The sequence below is a fragment of the Tachypleus tridentatus genome, chromosome 6 (assembly GCF_004210375.1).
Source record: "Tachypleus tridentatus isolate NWPU-2018 chromosome 6, ASM421037v1, whole genome shotgun sequence".
In the NCBI taxonomy this organism is placed as follows: Eukaryota; Metazoa; Arthropoda; class Merostomata; order Xiphosura; family Limulidae; genus Tachypleus; species Tachypleus tridentatus.
The window spans coordinates 73950365-73971287 of record NC_134830.1 but is presented as its reverse complement, the minus strand read 5'-3'; the positions used below and the strand labels follow the sequence as shown (position 1 = coordinate 73971287).

Sequence of the window (20923 nt, the reverse complement as noted above, 5' to 3'; positions counted from 1 at the left end):
TGAGTAATTGAATATAGAAGATCCAATAGAAGTAAATGTCCTATGTCAAAAGCTCATACTGTTTGTCTCTTAATTGCGATATAAGTCTTTCATTTCCTTTTACTTTATGCCCACTATTTTTATTTAATTCATGTTTATGCTTTAGTAACTCAGAGACATCGCCCAATATCATAATCGATGTCTTATCTAAATATCTTGTCTTTAAATGAACCTATTCCTCTAGAATAATTCAGTTTTATCTGGATATACCATATAATATTAAAGAAAATCAGATATAAAACGAAAATAATGAAATTAACTATACTTTACTACAATTAATCCTTGATATTCTAGCTCATTGTTTCTCAAACTGTATGACAAAGCGCCTCAGGGCACTAGAACGAACTCACAAGGACGAGGGAAGCAGCGATATCGGCATCTGTCGAACACCGCGCGAACAACTGGCGCTAAGTAGTTCAGAGTTTAACACTAGATCGTAAACGTTATTGAAAGGAATGTAGCGCGATCTAATGTTAAAACTGTGAACTACCTACAGCTTTGAAATATGTTTTCTCTACTTGTACTTGGGCTACGCCAGTAACTTCTCGAACATTCTCGTTTCTTAGATTTTGTAAATAAATACTTGTCGACTCTCTGGGTTCATCAGTAATCGAAATAACTAAAGGGTGTTGTGACCAAGTTTCTGCAAGGTCTAGCAGAGTTTAGTGAATTATTTTGTTGATTTTTAGTCCTTGTGTATAAAAATGGAAAGTTTTTTTTTAACATTAATAGGAAATGTGGGAGTGAAGAAATGTGGCGAACCACGGACCATTGGCAAAATTGTGAAAAAAACGGAAATATGACGATAGTTATCTGGATTTTGGTATTACTTCGGTAGATGTCATTCATGAAGAGTGTCCGCAGTGTATATTATAACTAAAACGTATGGCTCCAGAGTGCATAATTCCAAGTAAACTAAAACGCTACTTAGAGACCAATCAGGGCCTGGCATGGCCTAGCGCGTTAAGGCGTGCGCTTCGTAATCTGAGGGTCGCGGGTTCGCGCCCGAGTCGCGCCAAACATGCTCCCCTCCCAGCCGTGGGGGCGTTATAATGTGACGGTCAATCCCACTATTCGTTGGTAAAAGAGTAGCCCAAGAGTTGGTGGTGGGTGGTGATAACTAGCTGCCTTCAGTGTCATACACTGCTAAATTAGGGACGGCTAGCACAGATAGCCCTCGAATAGCTTTGTGCGAAATTCCAAAAACCAAACCAAACCTAGAGACCAATCATTCTAACAAGACGAGTAAATTCCGTGATTATATTACAAGAAATTTAAAAGAATTGAATAACAAAAAGCTACATTTTTTAAACAAGCATCAATACCAAGCATTGCTTTGCTAGCGCTTTACAAGGTGACATATAGAGTTGCGAAATGTAAAAAACCTCATAACCATCGCAGAAGAACTGATTTTCCCGGCTGCAGTAGATGCGGTGAACATTATTGTTGGTGAATCTGCGGGAAAACTGCTTTCAAAGGTGCCTCTATTCAACAGTACTAACAGTCATAGAATCCAACACATGGTCGAAGACCTCAACGATCAACTAACTGAAAAAATGAAAGGGAAGGAATTGGAGTTACAGCTAGATGAGGCGACGGATAGTAACAAGGATGCTCATTTGATTTGCTACACACGGTTTGTGAACAGTGACAAAATTATGGAAGACCTCTTTCATAAAAGTATCACTACAGGTACAAAGGCTCAAGACTTGTTTGAAATCCTTGACACTTTTATGTGAAATCAGCATAGACTGAACTAAGTGCGTTACCGTCTGTACCGATGGTGGTCGCTCTATGTCTGGCCGTTATGGAGAATTGTAAGCACTCATACGAAGCAGAGCTTTTGATGCATTGTGGACTCACTGCAAAATCCACAGGGAAGCCCTTGCATCAAAGCACTCGAGTCCTCCTCTAAACCGACCTAGAAAGTGTGTTGAAAGTGGTGATTTTTATAAAAACTCGGCCACAGAAAGTGAGGTTTTTAAAAAAATTTTTGTTAGGATATGAGATCTGAGCACACATCTTTATTGTACTACTGTAGTTCGCGATGGCATCCCCCTGGAAATGTACTATCCCATGTATTCGAATTACAACAGTAATTCAACTCTTATCTCAAAGAAGAAAAATATGAATGTGCTAAAAACTTGGATACTGATTTTTTGTCAAAATTAGCATACCTGTGCAATCTCTTCAAAAAACTGAATGAATTGAATCTCTATCTGCAGGGAAGCAACATGCATATTCTGATAGTTGCAGAGAGGGTTTCAGCTTTCAGAAAAAAAGTTACTACTATGGGAAGAAAAATGAGTGAAGATGGCAGCAAAGACTGTTTCCCCCTGTTGCAGCAGTTTGTTACATCTAATGAAATTAATTTGACCTACGAAGTAAAATATGTTTTTGAGGAGCAACTAATACAGCTTAGTGACTGGCTTGAAATTTACTTTCCAGAAGATATGAAGAATTTTACATGGATCCAAGACCCATTCAAGGCTAAGACCCTATCTGAATTTACCTCTGCAGAAGAAGAAAATCTTATTGAGCTCTCTTGTGACAAGACTTTAAAAACAAAATTTGGCAATATGGAACTGAGTTTTTGGATATCAGTAAAAAATTAATATCCGCTGCTAAGTGCTAAAGCTCAGCAAATCCTAATTCCATTTACGACTTCATATCTCTGAACTGAAGATGTGGATTTCAGCGATTGCTTCGATAAAAAGCAAGTACCACGCGAAAACCAATGTGGAACAGGATATGAGGGTGGCGGTATCCAATCTGATTCTAAGGTTTGAGAACTTGTACAGTGCTCAACAAGCGCACATATCCCATTAGTAATTGTGGTTATTTAAAATGAAATGTTATTTTTACTTTCAATTTATATGTATTATTCTTTCAAACGGCTACTAAGTTGTTAGGACATAAATACTTATTAAGTATTAAGTTGTTTGGACCTAACTACTTAATAAACAGAACTGTTAGGTTTTCCTTTTTGCCTAGGGGCACCGTTAAAAAGTTGCTGAGACACTAAGGGCGCCATGAATCGAGAAAGTTTGGGATACGCTGTGACCTACCATATTAAGAAGCGTATTCAAATAATAATGTTTAATTAATGACATGTAAAACTCAACAGTTTGAAAAAACTAAACGCCTCGTATGTTTGAGACTTTAAGTAATACTTGTACAAACCAAATAATATCAAAATTAGGGACATTCTTAAAATGAATTTTTGAATTATTTTCTTTGCTATACATATCACCTTTTCCTAGAGTAATGACCAAAATAACAACAATAGTTCACGAGATATAGAAGCCGGATGTATCAATATAGCTTATACATTGTGACTACTGATAATTTGATGCATTTGTTACCTATTAGCTATTTTAAACATAAATCCAAGTGGATAGCCATCAATAAGAATTCAGTATATAAAGTAAACACAAACTTGAATTTGATATCGTTGTGTCTACCTAACAACGTAATGTACCATATTCAAGTACATTGATTTGCAACAAACCAATTAAATATATACGCTAGGTAGAAGGTTCAGGAAATGTTATACAGGGCTTGATTCAGAGCATGGACAATAAATGAAAGGAAGTAAGCATGAGTATAAAAGTAAAATAACATCTATTCGTACAGTAATAAATGGAGTCACAGTCTTTTATTAGTGTTGAGCTTATGAATTCTGTATCAGATAACTGGCTGCTAAAGATGGAGAAAACATTTCTACATAGAAGTAAAACAATCTTAATACGTTAAGTTAGACTAAAATCCTAGATTACCTACAACGATAATAATTTAACTAAAAATTACATAGAAACAAAAACAAACAAATGTATGCCTTACTGAATAACCAATTTTGTATGTAACTCTTGTCTAAGGTAGAGAAGTAATCCTAAGTTTATACTTTTTCTATATCATGTTTCTAAAGACACCACTTGCTACAGGAAGAATACTTGAAAGAAAATTGAGAATTATTTCAACTGCAACAGTAAGAAAGTCATTCAAATTACAAAAGAGATCATTTACTTGTATTCTCACTTATGTGTTTTGAAATCGTTTATTGGATACACTGAGAATTTGGTAAATTAAAATATTGCAACTTTTAGAAACATTCCTAAGGAAACATTTTCAGCCAGAATATAGTTTATATAAACGTTTAGCTTGTAATTTTTAATTCCCTTTACTAAATTTCTTATACTCTTTCTGATGATTCTAAACTACACATTTACACAATAATTTTCTCACTTTAATAGCGTATTATTTGTTTTTTCTTCTAAAGTTATATTTTTGGTTTTAAAATTATTTCATTTTAATTTAAGAATTACCATTTAACTCAAATATATGCTTAAGCAAATTTTTTTGTACAGGACGCATTTTCACTAGATTCAGTAATGAAGCAATGGTAGTTTAAAAGTTTTATCCAAGCAAACCCTTCCCTCCACCCCACAGTTATCTTCTAACATTATTACGGATTTCGCGACTTCAATATAATCTTCGTGCGTGAGAGAAGAGGGTAACCTAGTTTTGAAAACTTTTGTATTATATCTTGTAATATATGTATATATATAACAAACGTGTGTACAAAGTTTAACTCAAACAAATCAAGAGAAAGAATTAGTTTACTGGTAACTATTTTTCTATATATACACACACACACAAAGAGCTTGCTTTAAGGTGAACGAGGTGATCCAACAAATTAGGTTTACGCATGTCTAAATTAGTCATGTTACACTTCATGGCTTTTTCATGAGATTTAAAAGTAGTTCTTTATTTTTATTATTGTTTAAAGGTTTTTCTTTGGGTTATTCGTACACCATATACGTTATAAGTTTTCTTTAAATGTTATATAGCACATTTTTATTTGAAGTCAATAGTTAATTTACGAACAAATGAGTGACTCTATGTTATTTCTGTGACTTCTCTCATTTTCTGTACTGCTCTTAATTCATAAAGATACGAAATGATTCTCCTTCTCAGTTCGTGAAGATTTCTTCACTCATCAGTCACTTGCAGTAACGTTCACGTTTTAATCACCACCACGAATGAAGGAAAAATTAATTTTAAATCTCTTGGAAATTATGATTTGAATACAATACTCCAGATTATGAAGTATGCACTGTTAAATTTGAAATGTAAAAAAAAATCTTGACATTTCATACGCTAACATATCTTGCTCAACTCATTTCAACTACTTCAATGCGTTAACAATTATTTTTATAATAATCTTATGTATTTCTATTTGTATACAACTTCTTGCTTTATAAAAGCATTATACCCTTTATTCATTATAAAGGAATGTTTGTTATTACAACAGTTTATATAATTTCTTCTTAAGTGGTTCTCAGTGTTCACTTTATATGACACAAAACCTTATAATAGTGATTCCAAAACTCTTCTAGTCTGATGGTCCTTTGACGTAAATATTAAAGAAAAAAATTAATGCCTCCAACCTATAACAACTGTTATTGACATTAGAAAATGTAGCAAATGTAGACTGTTTTGCGTTCACGTTACAGGTTCTCAAGTGTCGAGACTAACTGGCATGGTTGTCCCGCACACTCTACATGTGGCATGGTGATTGAAAAACAGTGCCGTTGTGAAAAAAACAAACAAACAAAGAAACATTTATTTCGACACCCAGTAGCTTTTAACTATTTCATAAGTTTTATTGGCCAATTCTTTGTTTAGAATTAAATTCAACAATTTTGGGTTCGGCCCATTTTTCGACAGTCTTCAGGTGATCCTCGGTTCCCAATTTAGGAAACACTGCCGTACAGCACTGTCTGATCATAATGTGAACATAATTAACAGATAAATCGTTTTTGAATTACACAACGTAAAAATTAATTATTTAAAGTGAAAACATTCATAATTTTAAAAAATAATAATAATATAAAAAATTTTGACTATTATACCGTAAGTTCTCCTCCCAACTACTTTGTTTGAAGTTTAGCACAAAGTTACTCAATGGGCTATCTTTCTTGATGACGAGAAACGCACTTGAAATAAAAATGTATCTCATAACGGCTGGTATGCATTTTAACACTTTTACTGACAAGCAGATAACAGCGTTTCGACATTCTTAACAAAGGTTAACATGAAGATGTCATTGGAAGGTCGAAACGTCGGCCTCTGCTTATCAATAAAAGTGTTAATACCCATACCAACCGTTCTGAGATACAATGGGCTATCTGTGCTCTGCCCACCACGGGTATCGAAAACTAGTTATAGGATTGTAAATCCGCAGGCATAACGCTGGGTCAATTCAGTAAATAATAATTCCTATGCTAAGTAAATCCATTTATTTAATGATGCTTTATAGGTTTCATACACGTACACATAAAAAAAAATCACCATTCAACTAATATCAAATGTATCAATAAACCTACACAGCTGTAAATCTAAAATGAAAAGTTTATGTGAAGCAACTGCTGTCACAAAAGAGTAACATTACATATCTATAAACTTCTTGTAAGCAGAGTTCTTAAAAAATGAAATAATGGGGTCAATCATATACAGCAGAGAAGGATCTGTGTAGTTTACTAAAATAATTTGGTAAATTTTGAATACCAATGAAGGTATGTGCATAAAGTAATGAAAGATGATAACATCAAACACACGTCTTAAATGGCACCAGAAATAACGCACAAAATATGTTTCCTGTAAATGTACATCAATAACAAAAAGAAATAAACTTTGATACAAACACTAGATTCTTTTTACCAAACAATATGGTTTATCAGAACTGAAGAAATAACCCATTAGAATGTTTCTTAAACTTTCCAAAACAAAAATATTTGAATTATATTCATTAATAATAGTTAAAATGACAAATCCAATTAATATCTCAAACATTATTACTAGTATTGTGTCATAACATATAATTTCTGTTTATCTATGCACATAATGTAACCTCAAACAGTATTCACACTTTCCGAGCTTTTGTATTCTGTGTTATGTACACATATATACAAGTACCAGGCATTATCTCCTCCATTTGAAAACATATTAGAGTATAGAAAATTTTAATTTTCACTGAAGGAATTATAAAATCAATAGTTTCTCAAAAAACTTGTACTAAGTGTTTTTCTTTGTTTTAACTAATTAACTTTTTCAAGTTAAAACCTTGCACAGGTTAAGTTAAAAGGTTCAGTTTCAAGAAGAAATTTTAATCTTAATACAGAAGTATGGGATACATAATCAAATAGCTTGTGTTTTCATTGATGCTCTTTCTAATCAATTAGTGTATGATTTTAAAAAAATATAAGCAAGTTGTTGTGTAAACATGTAATGATATAACTTAAGAATACACATCTGATATCATTTCAGAGAGCCATTCATGAGCCAGAAAATGCTTTTCCAACAGTTATTTAAAAAGTACAATCAGCACTTTTTTTCACTAGTAATTGAAAGAACAGTTTATCTTTTTTAAATGATTATGAAAATCTTTTCTTTGAAAAGTGACACAAAGTTCAAATTATTCTTTGCTAAATATACTTCTAAAATCATTCTGCTTTCAGAACTTCTTCCATATATTTGGCATAAAGGATGAAGTAGCACTGCAGTTTGTATTATAAATTGCATTCATACTACTAGCTTGAGCTGTTGAAGGAAAAGGTAGTGGGAGGTTTGGAGTTATTTGATGAGGTCCTGGCATCCTCACTGGATTCACCATTTTTCTGAGAAATGTGCCATGTGCTGGGATGACTGATTATTTTGCGAGGTGAAATGATGGCCTAAATTTTGAAAAGGAGGTACAGACATACTCCAAGTGTTTGGTGTAGTCTGACTGACTGGCTTGTTTTGAGAAAAACTTTCTCCTCTCTTTAATAAGATTTGTGAATTCCAGCCACTTCCAGTTTGGATGTTGGTCTCCTTGGACTGTACAAAATGTTCTGTCATGTTATTAAAGTTGTTATTTCCTGGTCCTATTATACTTTCAACAGTTTCAGGTTTCATCCATGGATTAAAATATGGTTGACAAGGAATGTCATTTTTAAATGATACAGAGTTTCCAATATTTCCTCTTTGTGGAAAATAAACATTCTGAGTAGCTGTTTCATCATCATTCAAAGGTACACTATATTGATGAAATTTTGTTGATGGCCCAGGTAAAGAGCTTTCCATATGACCAGATTTATTTTCTAGGGATTTTGATAAGACTGTTCTTTCCTGTCCAAATGGATTAACCATATCTTGTGTCTGATTCTTTTGGTTTTCCCTAAACTCTGATGAATCCATTACTTCAGAATGTCTTGAGATCTCATTTATTCTATTTGTAATTTGTCCTTGATTAACAGAGGATCTAAAAGTGGTTGCAAATAAGGATTTTTCATTTGATATCTGTTTAGTGTTCTTCATTTCTCCTACCCTCAGTGACCCAGCTTGACTGTCATTTTGAGAAGCTTTAGTTCCAAGCTTTTGAAAATTATTATGAATAAATGTATTTCGTCTTCCTTTTCTTTTCCATAATTGCCTCTGCTTGTACTTTGGTATAAATTTTGGTTTTCTTTTAGCTACACCCTTTGGTACCTCAGATTTGAAAGGTTTATTTGTACAGTAGGAGGGAGAAACTGTAGTTGACACTGGTAGTGAGTTATCGAAAGATGATAATACAGGTGGATGAGGAAATGTCTCACCTATCTGTGTCTGCGTGGTATCAGCTGATAGTTGGATACCTAAGTTTGACAGAACTTCTCCAATTCTGTGAACAAGAAAAGTCCCCTGGTCATTTTCAAAAGGAATATCCCTTTGCCATCCAGAATGAGATATGGCCCTTGAAAAAGATGATGAATCTTTATTTGGTTTAGCTTCTGCATCTGCACTTGTAATAGTGCTATTCCCCATTAAATACCCTAACTGATGAAGAACATTAGTCAATACAGACTCAGAAATGTTTGTCATCCCCAGTTTTGTCAAAACAGAAGCAATCTGGTTAGCAATGGACTCCTTATAATCTTCACTGAAAATATTTCCAGATAAATTATTATGAGAAAAACAATTCTGATTAAAAGCTTTAAGAAGCTCCAGTTGTAAATCATCTTCTGGTCTTCCTGTTGCTGGAAATGTGGTCCATTTCGAAAGAGTTGAACTGACACAGTTACTCATATTCCTTTGAGAAAAACCAGGGTTTGAAGGCTTGGAATCATTTATACTTGGCAGTGGATAAGATTCTCTTACATACCATTTTTTTGGTACTGATGATTCATCAACTTCAATTGATCTTTTCCTCCCAAAGATTTGTTTTTTCTGGTCAGTTGACTGCCACATCACAATTCTTTGATGACCTAGAGACTCACTACACAGATAGTTTTTATCATCTGTAGAGCACAAATTATTTTCCTCATCTGAAATCATCTTAGAAGAATCAAGCACTTCATTTTGATTTGATTTCATTGTCATCACATTAGCAACTTGCTCAGTGGAGGAACAAGCACCAAAACTTGAAAAAGGGCAGTCTTCATTTCTTCTTTTTATCAATTCCATCCATTCTCCTTCAAAATCATAACAATCTGGTTTTATTCCCTCTTTCAGCAACTCATTTGTTCTCTTTGAACAAAACTCCTGCCAGTTTTCTTCAGTACTCACACTACTCTCTTTTGGGGTAGTGGTTGTTCTTATATTTCGATTAATACTGTTTTCTAACTCTTCCTTCCATACTGAAAGAGAAGAAGAATCTTCTGTTTTTTCAAGTCTGAAACCATGCCCATCTCGCCATTCCTCTGATTGCTCTTCTCTTTGACTCAGATGAACAGTCTCTCTTTCTGGTAACATACGCCATTCACCATTACTAGTTTCCATAACTGAAAAAAAAGCAATAACAAACTGTTATTGATACTTTTGTAAATAAAACTTTAAATTCAGTTCTATTTGTGAGGTATGTACATGTCTCAGACAAAATAAATAAATATAAAAATCTGAAAATAAATGTTACTCTATAAATAAGATTCTAATACTTTTTTATTGCTACACTGTAGTTTCTGAGATAAGACACTGGATTGCCAATATTCTTTGATGGATTGTATTCATCAGAGTATTCAAGGCAGAGTATTCATGATGAAACTTTGTAGAATGGATGACAACTGCCTGTTGTGGAGACACAAGTGTAGAGGACAATGTTTCAAAACATCATCCTCTAAACTTATGTCTTCACAACAGGCAGTTGCCATCCATCCTACAAAGACTGCCAATAATTATGTAATTCCTCATTCTTTTTTAACAACACTACAAATGATTATTTCTCATTACAGAACATTCAATTTTTTTATTCTTTTCAATCACCTTATACTCACACCAAAAGTAATTTATTAAAATCAAAATTTAAGTTACTGAAATACTAGAATAAAATGTAAAGTAGATCTGTTCTGTAACAAACGTTTAAATCACTTTGTTAATTTAAAGAACATGTTACAACCTTAAACATACATTTTTAGTGAAATAACATATTCCTTACTTCTCCAACATTAGAAGTATGAAAAGGTAAACATCACACAGTAAGCCAGAAAATATCCTTCAAAATTAGCTTATGCTATGTGGATAGAATTACATAATAATAAATATGTCACAAAGATATTTAAAAATTATTAAGAAGTTTCATCATTACATACAGCACATAATTAAAAAAAAAATCGAGTAACAATATATGCATGGCAGAATACACACACATACACATATTAGTTTTTGACATTATTAATGCAAACCATTTAAGCATATCAATCAAAACATAAAAGAGTACAAAAAACAATCAGAATGGTTCAATATTGTAATGTTTGATCAAAGCATAAACACAAATGTAACATTGTTTTATCTTGAAATATAAATTTCAGATAGATATTTGACTTTCACAAAATAATTACCTAATGCCTTGGTACTACTGCCAAAACATTTTTTCAATATTGGATTAAGCCCATTAGCCAATATGAGAATGAAACAACCTCCTTTACAATACACCTCTTGGGAACTATTTCACAAGGCAAATATCAAAGTTGGGAGGTAGGTTGAATGGTTCTGCAAGTACCTATCTGAAATAAATTTTCAGGAAATGTTAAGCATTCCAATGAACATTTATTTAGAATCTGATACTAAAAAGATGGTGGATTGACTGGTGTGAAAAAAGAAATTGTGATTTTTCTTTTCAGTATAACAACAAAATGGAAAAATCCTAAGAGTATGTCTCTCATTGGGAGGAGAACCTGGTGGAAGCAGAACAGTGAGATGCTGTCTCTATCTCTAACAGAAAATACACACTCTATGCCCAATATCACTAGTTGAGTGTTATGAATATTTTCCAAACGAATTCCTATTCCTTTCTACAAAAGCATTAATGTAGGAAGCAATGGCATCATGCATAAGCAATTTCATTATTTTCATCTGAACTTTGGGTTTTGCCAATTTTAGAATAATACACATTTAAAAAAAACTGTTTTTCAATTAATTTTACCCAAAAATACATCACTCAGTGAAAATCACTTTCTGTTAGACATTTGTGCAGTTTGCATGATTTGACTGGTTACTAAGTGCAGTACATGTAAAATAATATGAGAAAAGATATTGGCAAAATAACGTATGTGTATTCTTTAATTTGTGAAGTTAACCCAATTACCTTTTTTTTTTTTTAGGAATGCTTAAGAAAAGCCCAAAAATATTCCTGCTTAGATCCCCCCAAAGAGCTAGAAATATTCCTAGATGATGGTAGAAGTGTAGTTTGGGCAACATGTCAAATTGTTAAGAAAGACAAATACTTGTGGAAAATATTACAAGGATATGCAAGTTCTGAGATAAATCATCCAAGAGCTGGTTCAGCAAGGTGACTAGAGCCATTCTAATCTCTGTCTGCATAACTTAGTCCAAAGGATATTGATAGCCAGAAGATAGAGATATTATGAGATAATTAGCATGATGGGATATAACATTAAAAAGGTGAAAAGTGGCACCTAGTGTGGAGAAACAGAAAAGCCAACTCAGTTCCTTAAACAATTTCCAGTTAAAGTGGAAAAATGATAAATCTTGAAAAGCAGATGAATTACTGGTAAATAAACATTTCAATTCCCTTTAAAGGAAACTGTTTGAGAAAATAATGTAACATCATACTGACCATTTAAGATAAAGACAATGATCTTGGTTTGAGCAATCAGATAGAGAAAAAAAAATTGAAAGGAGACAAAAACATCTACGTAATATCTTCCTATAAGATAGAAGGAGAAGCAAATAATAATAGCTGAACAATGTTCAAATCAGAAAAGTTATAAGAGCCCTGAGAACTGATGTTCCAGTCTTAATAGGAAACTGTACAAGATGAAGACTAATTAGAAATGGCTTGAATAGGTGCTTAAGAAAAGAAAAAGAGCTAGGGAAATAATGACAGAACACTGACACAGGGTGAAAAAGGATGTGAAATAACAACTGCCACTATTTAAAAACTGGTGGGACATAACAGGCAGATACCTGGATGTGGTGGTTGTGGATCCAAAAGAAATCTCTAGAGGGAAAAATGAGGAGTCCTAAAAGTAAGTACTTTCCTATCATTTGATGCAGAAATTACAGGAGTTGTCTGAATGGATCATGACAAAATATCAACAGACACACAAAAAAAAAAAATAACTGCAGGCTGGCTAAAATGCCAAGTATCAAAACCAATAAAGGTGTCCAAAAACTGCATCCAACCCAAATGGAAAAACATTCATGAACAGATGTAAGACTGAGCAAGATGGTTGAAGACAGATATCTAAAGTTGTGAAGGAATGATCAAACCACTATAACCATAAAAAGATAAAGGGAAAAAATTTAAAAATTCATTGCATCCCTGAGAGCTAAAGGACTTGAGAAAATGTAGTCCATAAAATAAACAGAACCTCTGAAGAAGTAAGTATATGCATAAATATTAGTAACCATAAGCTCCATGTCTTGGAGATGTGTTTTCTTATAGCAAATCCACATCAGGCTAGCTGCTAAGTCCACCAAGGGGAAGTCTTGGAGATCTAAAGAAAGTATCTTAACCCACTTAGCAATCTAATTGATAAAGAACTCCAAATTGAATCAGATACAGTATGGAGGTAAATACTGACTCTTAAAGCTTGACCAACCAACCAAAAAAAAAGCAAATTCCAAAATAAGATATGAGGTCAAAGCAGAACCAATCATCCAGAAAGTAATAAAAATGCAGACCAAATGAGTTCATTCTCCATACAAAAGTTCTCAGAACTTAGCTGAGAACATAAAGGACTGAAGCTGAACCACAAGAAAAAGACCCCGACTACAAAAACCTGACTGTTGGTAACAAAACAAAGAAAGCAAATGGTGATCAGTTATAAGAGAATATGGAGAGTATCATCTACATTTACACTCTCAATCATAGATCACTCACCTTAGATAACGAAAACCTTAGGATGAGAAGAAATTTGTTTAATATCAGGCTGTTGCATATGAAATGTCAGATTTTTGAAGGAAAATGTGAATCAAGTACATATTTTTGTTGTTTAATTCATTTACTAAAAATAAGTTCTTTTAGACTCAACACACTTTTGCCAATGAGTTGTATGTTTATAAATGCCATCTCTAAAGAATTGGGCATCTTTGATCCAATGAAGTGTTCAAACAATTCCAATAAACCTTTTGTTTGCAAATGTTTTTTCCTTTAAAAATATGTACAAATATCTAATAAAATGTGATAATCTGGTGAATATGGTGGATCTGGTAAATTGTTACACTGAAATTCGTTTAATTTTTTGGCAGTAACATGTGAGACATTGAGGTCAAGCTAGATATTTTTGTGATAAATTTTGGTGCAATATTTCTCTGCTGTGATTGTTTCACCTTGGTGTAAGAATGAATAATGGATCACACCTACTGACAACCACCAAACACTGATTTTAGAGAGAAGAGCTAGTTTTGATGCTTCTTCATACTTGAGCCATTGTTTGGACCGTCATCAATTCTTGTATAGAATCTATTTTTCATCACAGGTAAAAATTACATGGAGAAACTGGTCATTTTTTTATGCAAGTAAGGAGTGAGAAACAAATTTTAACTCATCTTGTTTGATGATTTTCAGTCAATTCATGAGATATTCATTCATTGAGTTTTTCACTTTACCAATTGTTTCAAAGCGTCAGGAAACTGTTGAATAATGAGCATCATCTTTTGGCAAGTATCTAATTTAACTATGGCCTTCATTTCTTTCTCATTAATGGGTGTCTGAAGGTGGCTACAAAGGTTCATTTTCAATGCTTTGTGTCACCAGAGTGAAATTTCCTAAACCAATGTTGTGCTGTGTGCGAACACCAAATGCATGATTGATATTACAAGCTACTGTTGCCACATTTAACCAAGATTGAAATCACACACGAAAATTGTACCCATAGTGACAAAAATTAATATAAATATGATTATGTTTCTGAAATAAAAAAAATAAAGTGAGCTTGAAATGGGCCAGATAATATTTTGATAAATTTACAATAATGCTTCCCTTTCATCAACTAAAAATTGAATTGCAAATTTGCACATGAAAATCCAGCATTTTGTATGCAAAAGCCTGATGGTAGAAAATCTATTACAGTTTGCCAATCATGACCACAATGTTATCCATACATCACTTTGTTGTCAAGGGTAAAGTGTGTATATATTTTTTTCATTAATCACATTAATTGTGATGTAGCATTAAAGCAGAATAATATGGCATGGTTATATTAAAGAACAGGTCTTCCCTACATATATTTATGCTGTTTGTGTTTGATCACCTACCTATATTTGGTTTGGCTAACTGACAGAATAAATATGTGATTTCAGAACCTATTGCAAAGAGCATCCACAGGTGCAAAAGTGTAAGACTTGAACTCTCATAGCACCAAAGCAGTAGGGTTGCTTCACAAGCAAATCATTTATGATCCTATCAACAACTAGCACACAGAAAGTGAAGATGCAAGGATAAGAGTATAGGATAAAAAGAAGAATAGGAAGAACTAATAAGGCTGACTAGGATGAAATCCTGCTAGGTTTCAGAAATGTCTGCTAAAAAGCTACTTCAGCTCATATGTCCAAAGTATGAGAAACTTCCACTGTAAAATTTTCTTCTGCAAGGAGAGTACAAACTGATGTTAAATGAGATAACACTGAGTAAGCCATCCACACCAACAAGAAGCAAGAAACTCTGAAGAAGAACTCAATGACAATGGAGAAGAATGCTGCTTGATATTCCCCAATAAAGCTGTCAAGGTTGTTATGCACACTCTCAGCAAGGTGTAAAGAAAAAAGATAGTAAAGAGGTTGAGCAAATGAAAACAAATGGAGATACAAGAGTGACAAAATAGAAAAAGATGATCTTCAAACTGTCAAAAGAGATTTGAGGTATTGTAACTCTAGAAATAAAAAAATCTAGATCAAGGATAGTGTCAAGGTCAGAGAGGACATGGTAACCAAGATTTAACATAAAACTGATAAAGAAAAGAATATGCATTAATAGGAATATATTGGATGAGAAAAAAATAAGACAAAACTCAAGGTTTGTGGCACAAGCTTCTTAAGAAGCTTGCTTATGAACCAGCAAAAACAAATAATATCACATATTTGAGATGTCAGAGCAGCCCAAGATGAAGGCAGGGTTATCTGACCCAGAGGTTTCTTTCAGCAAATGCAATGTTTATTACATTTAGAATAAAGGATCAGAAATATTCATTAAAATGTTTTCAAAGGTATACAAATACATAAAAGTGGATCAATATGTTTTGCTAAGAATTCTTTTATGCTCACACCAGCCTCTTTTCTTCACATCTTGTGCCTATCATTTTAGTTTTATGTAACACATAACATGAAGGGACATCCAACAAATATTGAATGATGATTAAACAACAATGTTTCACCTAGCTGCCTTTCACTGGTTTTATTTCTAGCAGAATAATTGATAATGACATATTGAACTCATGTTTTTCTTTCCAATTCTGTAATTGTCAAACTCAAAATTGTAAGTTACATAAAATATATCTCATATAATATGGTGGAAACTACTGAGGATATTATACACTATAATGGTAATAAAAATACCCTTTGACTCCCTGCTAAAATATAACAGCTAAACCCCATTTGTTGCCTGAAATCAATGTAAAAAAAATCCATATGCACGGATACAATGATTAATTAAGATTAATTCTTAAAAACAACATAACAAAATGGCCAAGCACAATTCATAAAAAAATTACAGGTCTGGTGAAATCAGTCTTTATTCATATTAAAGGTAATGTATTCTGAAAAAGTCCAAGTTATCGCAAGATTGTTAAAAAAAATTAAAAATAAATTGAACATATTTAGTCCACAAATAACACTTGGATGTAGACAATAAAGACAAGAGATTTTAAAATATTTTGGCACAGGTATAAGAAGATCTAAACAAGCATCAAAAGAAATAAGAGGGGGGAGAAGGCAATGAACTTAGTTAAGGTTAACAGTAAAGTCATATGAAAAAACAATATTGTCATTATGATGAAAAGAAACCCACTTGAAGCAAAAATGTATTCTAAAGATGGCTGATATGAGTGTTAAAACTTTAATTAAAATAAATAAATTAGAATAAATATTGTCCTTATTAAAATAATAGAAAAAAAAAATCTGTCAAAGTGTGAAGTGGAAAACCAATAAATTAAGATATACTAATATTATAATCAAAAGGTAAATTAGAAAATCCTGTCTGTAAGAGTGTGGAGTGAAAAAATCAATAAACTAGAATATATTTAATGCTACATTTTAAAGTTTAAGTTAGATCAGGAGTTGGCAACATACGGCCTGTGAGCCAGATCTGGCCCACCAGCCCAAATCATCTGGCTCTCATTCACCAAATGAAATATCACATCCACCTGGCCCACAGTGGTCCTACCTCAGGCCTGATTTCAAGTGACAAACAGTATCAAGTCTCACACTAATTGCTGTGTCCTTTACAACATGAATATTACTTAAATAAAATAAACATTATTTACAGTTCATTGCATTTTATTACTATTATTTTCATTTATTAGCTACAGAGATGAATGTGGCCCTCCATCCACTCACAGATATGGCCTCTGTGCAGAAAGAGGTTGCAGACCCCAACTTAGATGCTGGTACATGTGCTAAAGCTACTGAGAACTAAAATTAGTTTTTTTAAAAAACATTAATCCATAATCTGCACATTTGTAGTAAAAAACTAAACTGACACAATAATACACCAAACATGGAAGTTCATCATCTCTGATATCTTTGGTTATTCAAAAAATCTTCACAAACTAAGATCCATGAGTAAATAAACAATGCTGAATTTAGAAAGAGAAAATATGGGCTTCCAAAGTAAAAAATCATGTTAAAATGGCATACTCAATAATGTTGCATATAAATAAAATTTCAAGATGACAGGAAATGCTGTTATGAACCTACTATTGTAAATGGTATAAAGTGTTAGTTTCCTGAAGATACCATGCAGTAAAATGTTAGTGTAGTAAGTTTATTTCTGAAATAAAGGTTGTTCTCTTTTCCATTAGATATTTTATGTTGGTTAGTTGGTTGGTTGATTTAGTGTTTTGTGGCACAAAGCAGCTAGGTTATCTGCACCAAACAACCAGTAAAAAGGTAAAAATAAAGTAAATGTAGTAAAATTCATAAAAGGAAATGAAGGTAAAACAAAACAGCATTTAAAAACATAAATAGCATAAAACCAATGTAGACATCCAGTCTACAATGTTAAGAGAGAAAATACAGTAAGAGAAGTTGTAAAGGACTTTCTGTAGCATAACTGTAATTATCATAACCTGCAGGAAAACTAACAGGTAAGTACAAGAATCACTGTCAGTCACCTGAAGTTGGCCTTTCCATTGATAATGGCCATTTTCAAAAAGTAAAGTAATAAAAGTTTTAAAAGACTTGTAGTAAAATTTTAATAATAACTCGCCAGGATGACTAAAGGTTAGTTCAAACAGCAGCGTTAGTCACCTAAAGTTGGCCTTTCCAGTCCTGGTGTCAAGTTATTTAATGTAACGGCCATTTTCTAATTTCAAATCGAACTAAAGAAATTGTGATTCTTAAAAGGGAATCACATTAAAAAAGGTTTAATGCATAAATTTAAAACTTAAATTACATTAAAAAGATTAATGGCCTTTAAAAAACTAAAACTTTATCAAGGTGGACAGTTTCAGTATCACCAATAACACTGTCTAATGTTACAAACAAACCTTGGGACTGAACAGTGTTAAAATGGTGCAGTCATTGAGAGTCGTAACGATGGAAAGAAAGTAAAATGTGCCTTATAGAGATCTGAGTGTTACATAGACTACACACTGGTGCATCAGTTTCAGATAAAAAAAATGATGAGTTAAAAAACTGTGACCAATGCATAGTCTAGTTAGAACAACTTCCTCCTGCCGATCCTTACGGAAGCAAGACGGCCAAAGTCCAACATAGGGTTTCATTTAGAAAAGCTTGTTTTCACGTTGCTTACTCCAAGTCAACTGCCAGCTAGCACGGAGTCAAGCCTTGAATATGGGACCACAATCCACGTATGGAATAGACACAGTGGTGACAGTGCCAGAGCAGATAAATTTAGCTGCCACATCTGCAAGCTCGTTCCTGCAAATACCAACGTAACCTGGTATCCAAAAAAACTGGATAGAAGTGGATGTTAATGACAAATGCGCCAGTCACTTTGAATATCAGCAAGAACAGGGTGTGAACCAACGTCAAGCGATTCCAGGGCCAGTAGAGAACTAAGCGAGTCAGTATAAACAGTGCAGTTGGAGTACTGCTTAGCTTCAATATGATCCAGGACAAGAGAAATGGCATACAGTTCAGCAGTGAACACAGAAGCTGTAGAGGGGATTCTGCACACAACCACCAAACCACAACAAACCATGGCAGAGCCCACAGAGTCACCTGATTTGGAACCATCCATATAAATTGGAATAGAAAGTTTGTTTGAAAAATGTTCAGTAAATAAAAGATGGCACTTCCAATCGGGAGTATCTGCTTTTCTCAGATGACTTAAAGAAAGGTCACATTTGTGGACTGTAATAAACCATGGTGGGATGGGCTCACCAGAAGAAACAGCAATGTTATCCAAGGACAGACCCAATTCATCCAATTGCACCTGGATGCAAAGGCCAAAAGGAGCAATGGCAGATCCTCTGTTCTGAAAAGTATGGCCCACCAAGGAAAAAACACACAACACCAGGTGGGAAGCTTTGGTAAGGAACGAAGTTTCAAAGAATATAGAAAAGACAGTTGTAAACAGCAAAGATGCAAAGAAGGTTCATGAGATTCAACGTATAAACTCTGAACTGGGGAGGTGCAGAAAGCCCCAGTGCAAAGTCAAAGTCCTTGATGATGAATGGAGTCCAGCATCTTTAAGGCCAAGGGTCTGGCAGAGCCATAAACCAGTGATCCATAGTAAAGTTTCGATCGAATAAGAGCATGATAGATCTTTAACATAGAACATCGACCTGCTCCCCAATTGGTGGTAGAGAGAATACAGAGGATGTTCAGTGCCCTTGTGCATTAGACCTGTAGCTGCTTAATGTGTGGTATAAAGGTCAGCTTACGGTCAAAGATAAGCCTCAAGAACTTGGTCTCAGGGACCACAGGCAGCAAAACTTCACCGATATGGAGTTCAGGATCAGGGTGAGTATCCCATTGGCATCAAAAGTGCATGCAAATGGTTTTAGATAGAGAGAGATTAAAGCTGTTTGCTGTGGTCCACTTCAGTACATGATCGAGAGCAGTTTGTAGTTGCTGCTCAATATATCTCATGTTCGACGACTGACATGAGATGTGAAAGTCATCAACATAGAGCCCATTTGTAAAAGTGAGAGGGAGTTGTTCGTGATGGCATTAATCTTTATACTGAAAAGTGTGATACTCAAAACACAGCCCTGAGGGATTCCAAGTTCCTGTAGAAAAGTACGAGAAAGTGTTGAACCAAGACGAACTTGGAATTTCCTGTCCATTAAAAACTATTTTAATAAAAATGGGTGAATGGACATATAACCTATATATACATAGAAGTCTCGCAAAATGCCACACATCCATGTTGTGTCATAAACCTCAATGTCAAAGAACATTGATACAAGATGTTGTTTCAGAAAGGCTTCTCTGATTGATGTTTCAAGTCAAATCAGGTGGTCCATGGTGGAGTGCTGTCATCAGAACCCACACTAGGTGGGCGAGAGGAGGTTGTTTGATTTGAGGAACCAAACAAGACGAGCATTAACCATCTTCTCTAAGGTCTTACAGAGACAGCTCCTCAAAGCAAGTGGATGGTAGTTTGAAGGAATCTTGGGATCTTTCCCAGGCTTATAGAAAGGTAAGATAATAACCTGATGCCAGGCATTAGGAAAAACATTCTCCTGCCAGATCTGGTTAAAAACAATCAGAAGAATATCAAGTGAAGCAGGACATAGATGGTGCAGTATGTCACAGTGTACATCATCTGGTCCAACAGATGTACTGCCAGACCAATGAAGGGCCAGTTTCAGTTCCACCAGTGTAAAGGGACAATTATAGTCAAAGAGACAGTCAGTTTGAAAGGAAAGAGGTGAACACTCTGCCCGAGTCTTGATGGCCAAGAAGGTGGAGGAACAAGCAGAAGTGCTAGATACCCAGCAAAAGCTTTCACCTAGAGTATCGGTGATGCTCCAGATATCAGCTACTTCTTGATCATCAGAGAGTAAGATCGAGAGGGGGACAGAATTGTACTGCCCTCTGACCTTTTGAACCCTGTCCCATATGACTTTGGAACTGATGGTAGAAGATATGCCAGTTGTGAACTTAATCCAAGATTCCTTCTGGCTTTGACATCTTACCTACCTAGCATGTGCACCAGCCTGCTGGAAAGCAATGCAGTTTGAAAGTGTGAGATATCTACAGAAACTATCCCAGG

General features: G+C 34.1%; 1 protein-coding gene across 2 annotated transcripts in view; it reads right to left on the bottom strand.

Moving 5' to 3' along the window:
* Nucleotides 1-6324: 6324 nt before the first annotated feature.
* LOC143252809 (uncharacterized) overlaps nt 6325-20923 on the bottom strand; it is a 60199-nt gene continuing 45600 nt past the window's right edge. For both annotated transcript variants that reach the window (XM_076505529.1, XM_076505530.1), the window contains exon 7: nt 6325-9842. In XM_076505529.1, coding sequence (XP_076361644.1) covers nt 7708-9842 — 2135 coding nt within the window. In that variant the 3' untranslated portion in view covers nt 6325-7707. The remainder of the gene's footprint in view (nt 9843-20923) is intronic.